The sequence below is a fragment of the Mastomys coucha genome, unplaced genomic scaffold (genome assembly GCF_008632895.1).
Source record: "Mastomys coucha isolate ucsf_1 unplaced genomic scaffold, UCSF_Mcou_1 pScaffold22, whole genome shotgun sequence".
Taxonomy (NCBI): domain Eukaryota; kingdom Metazoa; phylum Chordata; class Mammalia; order Rodentia; family Muridae; genus Mastomys; species Mastomys coucha.
This window is the reverse complement of record NW_022196905.1, coordinates 137,829,837-137,838,572: the sequence shown is the minus strand read 5'-3', so window position 1 is coordinate 137,838,572 and position 8,736 is coordinate 137,829,837. Positions and strand designations below refer to the sequence as shown.

The 8,736-nt window shown below is 48.5% G+C and overlaps 1 protein-coding gene across 2 annotated transcripts in view; it reads right to left on the bottom strand.

Moving 5' to 3' along the window:
- Daglb (diacylglycerol lipase beta) overlaps positions 1-8,736 on the bottom strand; it is a 39,807-nt gene that overhangs the window by 23,145 nt on the left and 7,926 nt on the right. Inside the window, exons 3-6 of one of the 2 annotated variants that reach the window (XM_031338636.1) lie at positions 7,711-7,882; positions 5,644-5,902; positions 3,407-3,529; positions 226-353 (exon numbers count right to left, since the gene is read on the bottom strand). In XM_031338636.1, the coding sequence (XP_031194496.1) occupies positions 226-353; positions 3,407-3,529; positions 5,644-5,902; positions 7,711-7,882 (682 nt within the window). The remainder of the gene's footprint in view (positions 1-225; positions 354-3,406; positions 3,530-5,643; positions 5,903-7,710; positions 7,883-8,736) is intronic. The other variant, XM_031338637.1, reaches the window with a different exon arrangement.

Below are 8,736 nucleotides of genomic sequence, written 5' to 3'. Positions count from 1 at the left end.
GCCCTGGCTGTCCTGGAACTCTCTGTAGACCAGGCTGGCCTCGAACTCAGAAATCCGCCTGCCTCTGCTTCTCAAGCGCTGAGATTAAAGGTGTGCGCCACCACTGCCCAGCTTGTTCTATTCTTGTATGCTTTCAAAATGTAGGTTTTTTGTTTGTTTGTTTGTTTTTCCATTTAAAGAGGGAAAAAGAAAATCCAATGAAAGGATCAGGCTATGCTGACCTACCAGTCCCCACCAATCCTGCAGAGCCCTGTGAACGGGTTCCTGTAGACGTAGAGCGGCCATCCATAAGCAGCTGCTGCAAACGGCATGTAGTGATGGCAGTTCTCCACTTCTGCATCCAACTCAGTTTCCTGGGAGAGAGAGGGAAAGAAGCCTTTCGTGTGTGCACTCCAGTGTGGGCAAACATGTCCCACAGCAGGAGCCTTGGGGTCTGTCCTTGACTTCCACCTTAACAGTGTTTGCTATGTACCCCAGCTGGCTGGTCCTCTAGCCTCCAGGGTCTCTCTCTCTCTCTCCAGTTGCTGTAAGAACCCTGGGATTACAGAAGCACTCAATACCATATCCTGCTTTATGTGAATTCTGAGAATCTGAACTTAGGCCCCTGCACTAACGAATCAAGCACTTTAGCCACTGAGCCTTACACTGAGATCTTAAACCTGGACTCCAGCATTTCATCTCTTCCTGCTCAACTCTCAAAAGGCTCTGCAGTAATCATAATGTGAAGCCTTTGCATCTCCCTCCGAGTGAAATGATTCAGCAAATCCTTTGTAGACACTGAGAAGTTGTTTTGAGGCCTTGAAGAAATGTCTCCCTGGAAGGTCTGTACTTGGTGCTACGTAAGAGATTGCAGATGTACAAACTTTGGTCCTAAAAGACTCCTGGCAAACCTTGAGTTCTTACATTTGATTATGGCTCAGTCGAAAGGGACTGAGATATCTATGGGTTATCTTCTCTCTGGGCAACAAGGGCAAGATAACTCTGGTAGCTGGAGCCTTTCCAGCCTCAATTAATTTCGTGTGATGACTGAATAAAATAACTGGAGTGAGCCAGCCGGGCTAGTCTTTTCCAAGAAGGCTGAACCCCTCTGCACCTTCAGAAAATGAAGGTTAATGTCTTGGTGAGCGTCTCTCTACTGTGGTTCCTGTTAAGTCTCCTTTTCTCCCCATGTGTACTTACCATGCACCTGTGTGTATGTGTATTTGCAAGGCTGTGGGCATTGATATGTGCATCTGTGTGCGTGTGGAGGCCCAAGGCTCACATCGAAAATATTCTCCAATCACTCCTCCATCTGATTCTCTGGGGCAGGGTCTCTAACTCAAACCCAGAGCTCACTGACTTGGGCTGTCTCCCTAGCCAGCTTGCTTCAAGGATACCCCACCCTATGTTCACCTTCCAAGACTAGAATTACAGATGGGCCGACATACCCACTCAGCTTTTACATGGGTTCCAGGGATCCAAACTCCAGCCCTCACACTTATGTGGTAAGTGCTTAAGAGCTGAGCCATCTTTCCAGCCTCTTGTAGGGGAAAAACTGTTTTGTTTGTCTCTATTTTTGTTTTAAAGACAGGATCTCTCTGTGGACCCCTGGCTATCCTGTCCTTCAACTTGCTATGTAGACTAGGCTGGCCTCTGAAAGATCTACCCACCCCTACCTCCTGAGTGCCGGGACCAAAGGCATGCGCCACCACACCTAGCACTTTTTCTTTGTTGAGACAAGGTCTCGATATGTATCTCTGGCTGGTCTTGAACTCTCAGATGCACCAGCTTCTAAAAAGCTGGTTTTTAAACAGCCAGCAATGGATTCCACCAGAGATGGGAGGGAGGGAGGCAGGGATCCCTGGTGAGCTTTTTGACTCTTGCAGGAGCTTCCTGCCTGGAGACCATCATGGCCTTCCACCCAACAACATGGGTGCTGTCAACACCTGAAGGAGGTCTGTCATTGGGGGGGGGGGGGAGCTTTGAGGTTTCAAAAGACTCACACTGTTCCCTGTAGTTCTCTCTTGCCTCATGGCTGTGTCTTAAGATGTGTGTGTATATGTTGTTTTAGTTTTGTCCCTTCTACTATGTAGCCTACTCCAGCGCCATGCCTGTCTGCTCTCTAGAACTGTAAGCCCCAAATGCTTTCTTTCATAAGTTGCCTTGGTCCTAGTATCTATCACAGCAACAGAAGAGTAACTAAGACACACCAGAAACATGGGTGCCTGGCTGCCATGGCAGAGACAGAGGGACACATACATACAGCCTGTGGCTTCTCTATATGTTATTTTTCTGTTACTTTTTTCTTTCTTTTTGAGGGTCTGGGGACATGGCTCAGTGGTATATGTTTGTCTAGTATACAAGACTCTGGATTTCATGCCCAGTGATTCAAGAAGGAATAAAGGGAGGGAGGGAGGAAGAGAGGGAGAGAAGGGTGGATGGATGGATGGATGGAGGGAGGGAGGGAGGGAAGGAGAAGGAGGAGGGATGGAGGGAAGGAGGGATGGAGGGAGGGAGGGGAAGAAGGAGGGAGGGAGGGGAAGAAGGAGGGAGGAGAGGAAGGAGGGAGGGGAGGAAGGAGGGAGAGAAGGAAGAAGAAAGGGAAGAGGGAGGGATGGAGGAAGGAAAGGGAAGGAGGAGGAGGGATGGAGGGAAGGAGAAAGAGGGATGAAGGGACAGAGGGAGGGAGGGAGGAAGGGAAGGAAGGAGGGAGAGAAGGAAGAAGAAAGGGAAGAGGGAGGGAGGGAAGGAGGGAGGGAAGGAAGAAGAAAGGGAGGAGGGGGGAAGGAGGAAGGGAAGGGAAGGAGGGAGGGAAGGGAAGGAAACAGCAAGTTTCCTCCTGTCTACTGTATAGCCTAGGGTGTCTTGGAACTCACAATCCTCCTGCCTCTGCCAGGATTGTTGGAACAGCAAGTGTGCACTGCCAAGCCTGGCACGAGTTTCTCTTTGGAAAACAAAAACGGCCCATAGCAGGAACTTGTTCATCAGACAAAGCTTGAACTGTTTCTGCTTCCTAGACTCAGACTGAAAATACACTATGGGGTGACTCAGGCCCATTTGAGAAGGAATTCTTCTGGAAAACAGACTCTAACATTGAATTTCCTACAATGCCATCTAGACAGTGAGACAAAGTGGGGCCTCCTGAGCCTGGAGTCCAGGCGAGAAGGCTGGGTCTCCTCAGTCCAAGGCTGCTGAACTTGTTCTTGGCCACTTCTCTCTTCCCCGTCTGTCTCTGTCTCCCTCTCACTTCCCCACTTTCCCTCTCCTCTTTTTTTACACAGGGTCTGTTTCAAGCCTTGGACTCACTACATAGCCCAGGCTAGTCTCCTACTCACAATCCTCCCGAGTGCCCCCTGCCCAGCTTGGGCTGTATGCCTCTGAAGATCCACACGGAAGCATGGACGTCAGAGGTAGGTTTTATCATTACCTGAGGCTGCCCAGGTGTGTGGGTCACAACCTCTGGAGGCTCCCGGCTGTGGCTGATATTGTCCTGCTGCTGGTGGAGAAGGGTGAAGCCTGCTGCAATATCACTGGGCACCAGGTCTGTGTCCTGGGTGGGAAAACACATGGCCTGCCATAAGACCCATCAAATGGCTCTGGAAACCCTTAGCATGCAGCTCATATGCAGAAAGCAAATACCCAGGTACATTACACAGAAAGAGGAATTTATTACTTTTTGTTTGAGACAGTTTTGTGCAGCTTAGGCTGGCCTTCAGCTCAGTACATAGTTAAACATTACCTGAAATTCCACATCTTCCTGCCTCTACCTCCCAAGTATGAGCATATACCATGTGTGCGCCAGTGCACATGCCCAAGAGTATGTGTAACATGCCACATGAGTGTAGGAGCCCTCAGAGGCTAAACGGTAGTGTTGGATCCCCTGGAGTTGGAGTCACAGGTTTTGGTAAGCTAGCCAATGTGGGTCCTGGGAACTGAATGTGGGTTCTCTGCAAGAGCAGGAGGTGCTTTCAACCCTGGGCCATCTCTCCAGACCCTTTATGATGTATTTTTAAAGAACATTTTCCTTTCCAGGATTCCTTATAGATGTTAGCTTAGTATTTTTTCATATCTTGTCCTTAGACAATTCTACCAGATTAATCATTTTATCAAAATTTCATTTTTAAGTGACTTAACTATTTCAGTTTAAAGAAATTGTGTATCTGTGTGCAAGTGTACACATGCTGGAATACACATGTGAAAGTCACAGGACAACTTTTGTGGAATGGTTCTCTCTCAGAACCATCCGTAATAAGATCTGACACCCTCTTGTGGTGCATCTGAAGACAGCTACAGTGTATTATGCCGGAGCTAGCGGGGCCAGAGTGAGCAGAGGTCCTTGAGTTCAATTCCCAGCAGCCACATGATGGCTCACGGCTCTCCACAGTCTAAAGTCAGACACTACAGAGAAGCAAGAGAGAGACAGACAGGAAGGTGCAGAGGGTGTCAAAAGGAATCTTCTCTTTTACTTTGTTTCTGAACCAAAAATAACAGTAGTTACCACACATTGTGACATAGACACATAGGGAGGGGGAAGAAATTGAGCTTGTCCAAGACCTAGGACACCTCATCTGAGAGTGATCGCTCCCTTGCACTTCATGACTAAGACATGATAAATAGTGAGAAATATTTCTTTAAGTTATTTTTACATTGTGTAGTGCATGTGTGTGTGTATGTGTGTGTGTGTGTAGACAACTTGCAGGAGTCAGATCTCTCCTTCCATTTACATGGGTCCTGGGGATTGAATTCAGGTCATCTATCTTGGCAGCAAGCACCTTTACCTGCTGAGCCATCTTGCTTGCCTGAGAAATTTTTTCTTTTTTTCTTTTCTTCTTCTTCTTCTTCTTTTTTTTTTTTTTTTTTTTTTTTTTTTTTTTTTTTTTTTGTTTTGTTTTTTTGAGACAGGGTTTCTCTGGGTAGCCCTGGCTGTCCTGGAACTCACTCTGTAGACCAGGCTGGCCTCAAACTCAGAAATCCACTTGCCCCTGCCTCCCAAGTACTGGGATTAAAGGCATGCACCACCACTTCAAGAAATTCTTTTCTGATACTCCCTGGCAGGGCATTGTTTACACAGGTCTATCTGCTGACTGAGCTGGACAGAGGAGATGTAGAAAGAGAACTGGCAGATTCTTTTGTAATGTTATTCAATTCCTTAAAAAAACAATGCAGGGGCTGGGCTCCACCAGTGTTGATGAATGACATACCTAGCCATCTAGAAAGGGTCTGAGGGCTGGGCTGGGGCTCTGCTAGTACATACAACACATGCCTAGATACAGGAAGCCTTGGCTCCCACCCTTAGCAACAAGTAAACTGGGCATGGTGTTGCATGCCTGTAAATCCAGCACCAAGGAGGTAGATGGAGGAGGATCAGAAGCTCCAAGAGATCCTTTGTACACAGTCAGTTTCAGGCCAACCTGGGTTACAGGAGACACAGCCTCAACAAAGCAAAACAAACAAGGAGCAGGAAAGGCTTGGCCATCCTCGAAACTGCCTGCCAAGCCCACCCAGGCAGTGTACTCACTCCCAGCCCCCACGTCCAAGGGGTACAGGTCTTCCACACCACTTTACACATGGTGGCTCACATGGCTCTGTGCAGGATGCTCACTGTCCCACAAAAGCATTTATAGAAAGAGGAGAAAGAGACCACAGCAGATCCCTTCCGCTTACAGCAAAGTACGTTGAGAACAGGTCAGCCGTGCTGGAAAATGCGACCCTGGTGTTATCATCCTGCCCGACGCAGCAGCAGCAGCACTGTACCCGGGTCTCCCACACGCTCTTCGCAGCCGTCTTCAGGCCAGTCAATAAGTGGTTGGAGTTGTTACTGTCCAGATGCTCAGGGATGCATGGGGGATACGGAGCCGTTTTCCCGCCCAGTGGGTCAAAGACAAAGATGATGGTGATCATGGTGGCAGCAATGACAATCCAACTGTAAGGAGTAAAGAATGGGACAGGCTGGGTGACTGTGAAGGGCAGTGGCCTGAGACCACTCCACGCGTACCAACTAAGCCCTGTTTCTGTACTGTTGAAGGAGAGGCAGAGGTCTGAAAACCCAATTGAGGCAAATAATTTTCTTCTAGAATGTTCCCCAGAAGGGTCAGTGAGATGGCTCAGGAAGAAAAGGGGCTTTCAGTCAAGTCTCAGGACCTGAGTTCGATCTCCAGAGCCTTTATGATGGAAGGAGAAAATCAACTTCTGCGAGTTATCCTCTGACTTCAACATGTGCCATGTCACGCACGTGCACACACACACACACACACACACACACATGACCAACTACATAAATGAATATAAAAAAGGAAACAGAAAGAAAAATGGTTCCTCATGAATCCACAGCTAACCCAAGACCCAGGAAAACCAGAGAGTTCTGAGAGTGAGGCCCACAGAGGAGAGAGTCGAGTGGTGAGCAGCACTGTAGCCTGGACACAGATGTGGTCCAGGACACACTGTAGCCTGGACACTAGTTCTCCAGGACCCCTGACTAATGACCCAGCTACAACTAAGTGCTCTGGGGTTCTTCATAGTAAGACAAAAAGAATCTCTACACTATGGAATACTCTGACAGGCGCCCCACCACCACATTTAATTACTTCTATTTGTGTGTGGCAAATATATGTGTTCATGTGGGGATGTGCTTGGGTATAGAGACCAGAGTTTATAGACATTACTAAGACAGGGCTCTTACTGAGCATAGAACCCAATGATGATTTAGCCGGCAGTCGATGTGCAGCACCCAAAGCGCGGGGATCTGAACTCAGGTCCTAAGGCTTTAACAACTGTACCACATCCTCAGCATTGACTATTTCTACACTGCCCACGGCATGCATGGCCCTGAGTGTTCTCCACTACAATCCTGCTGTTAAGGTGCCACCTCTGCTGCCTCTGCCCCTGTGCCTCAGGGATGGATGGCGGATCCAGCACCAGCTTCCATTTCCTTACTCCTAACACAAAGGGATAAAACTAGACTATTGTTTAAGCTCTTTAGTTTGGTGGTGAGAGGGCTCGGCGGGTAAAGGGCATCTGCTGTTCAAGCCTGATGACCCAAGTTCAATACCTGGGACCCACATGGTTGAAGGAGAGAACTGACTCCACATGGTCCATAGCATCTAAGCACATCTCCCCACACAAAATTAAAATTGTTAGTACAGAAGATGTAAAACCTGCATTATAAACCTTCCTAGACTATTACACACCATTATAAACCTTATTAGACTATTATACACTGTCTCAATCCCGGGTAACACTTCTCATCTCACCTTTAACCTCTACCCTTCCTCTGGCGGTTGGTTTCTCCACACCCCCATCCCCACCCCGAATCTGGGACTCATGTTATCTGGGATAGGCTGGGAGGCAGTAAGTCCCAGTTATCCTCCTGTCTCCACTGTTCTTGGAACTGGGGTTAAAGGTTGGAGGCCCAGTTTCCCTAATGGGTACTAGGAACTGAACTCCAGTCCTCACATAGTTTGACAAGTGCTCTTGACTGCTGAGTCTCTCCTGCCCTTCCTCCTTATGAGAGAGGGAACTAGCAGAAAAGTGGGGCCTGGGAAGAAAGTGACCCACTTGCAGATGTAAGCTGCAAGATGTGAGCTATTGCTCACAGGCCAAAAACCATCACTCAGTCTTTGTGAATTACTCAGAGGGGCCCTGCTCTATGTCACAAAGTTCACAGGACATCAGGGTGCTGTACCACCCAGAAACGCACCTGAGGAGAAGCTAGAAGAAGGAAGAAGGCCTCACCTGACAATGACGGTGGCGATGATGCCAATGACCACTGTCCTGTCACATTGGATACCTTTTGCCACCCAGGCGGCCCCCAGAGAAGCCCAGACCATCTCTGGCAGGAAGAGCGCCAGGCGGATATAGAGCAGCTTAGACATAGACTTCCGAGGTCCAGGGTTACAAATGGTTCCTGAAACACAGAAAAAAACCAGCTGCTCACAAGCATCCTAAGACGCAGAGCTGCCTGTCTAGCTACTGGGGGGTGGGGGTGGGGGTAGGGGTGGCGTGGGCTGGAGAGATGGTCGGCTGATAAAGAGCCTGTCGTAAAAGTATGAGGACTGAGTTCAGATCCCTAGCATCCACATGAGAGCTGACAGAAAGGTGATGTGTATGTAACCAGATGGCTGGTGGGATTTGAGACAGGGGGATTGGAGCTGACTGGCCATCCAGCCTGGCTGAACTAATGAACTTTAGGTCCATTGAGACCCACCCTCAAAAAATAAGTCAAGCATAATTGAATAAGACACTCAACATTGACCTCTGCCCTCTACACACCACTTATACACATGTGCACAGTACACACACACACACACACACACACACACACACACACCAGCACCAGCTACAGGGATGGCTGGAAAGATTGCTCAGCAGTTAAGAGCATGTACTGAAATTGACTCACAAAATCTATACCAGGCAGCTCACAACCCCATACAAATAACTCTAGCTTCAGGGGCATCTGACCCCTTTGGCCTCCATGGACACCTGCAGTCACACACATATACCACTGTCAGACAAATAGTCACGGACACATAATTTTAAAATAAATCTTAAGAAACACAGCTCCTGAACATCTCTGTGTTTTGCTGCACACCCACCGCTGAACTCCTACTCATTATACTTCCCAAAATAGAAAGCAAGTGACAAAGCCGGGTAGTAGTGTGGGAGGCAGAGGCAGGCGGAGCTCTGAGTGTGAGGCCAGCCTGGTCTACAGAAAGAGTTCCAGGACAGCCGGGGCTACACAAGGGAAACTCTGGCTTGGAA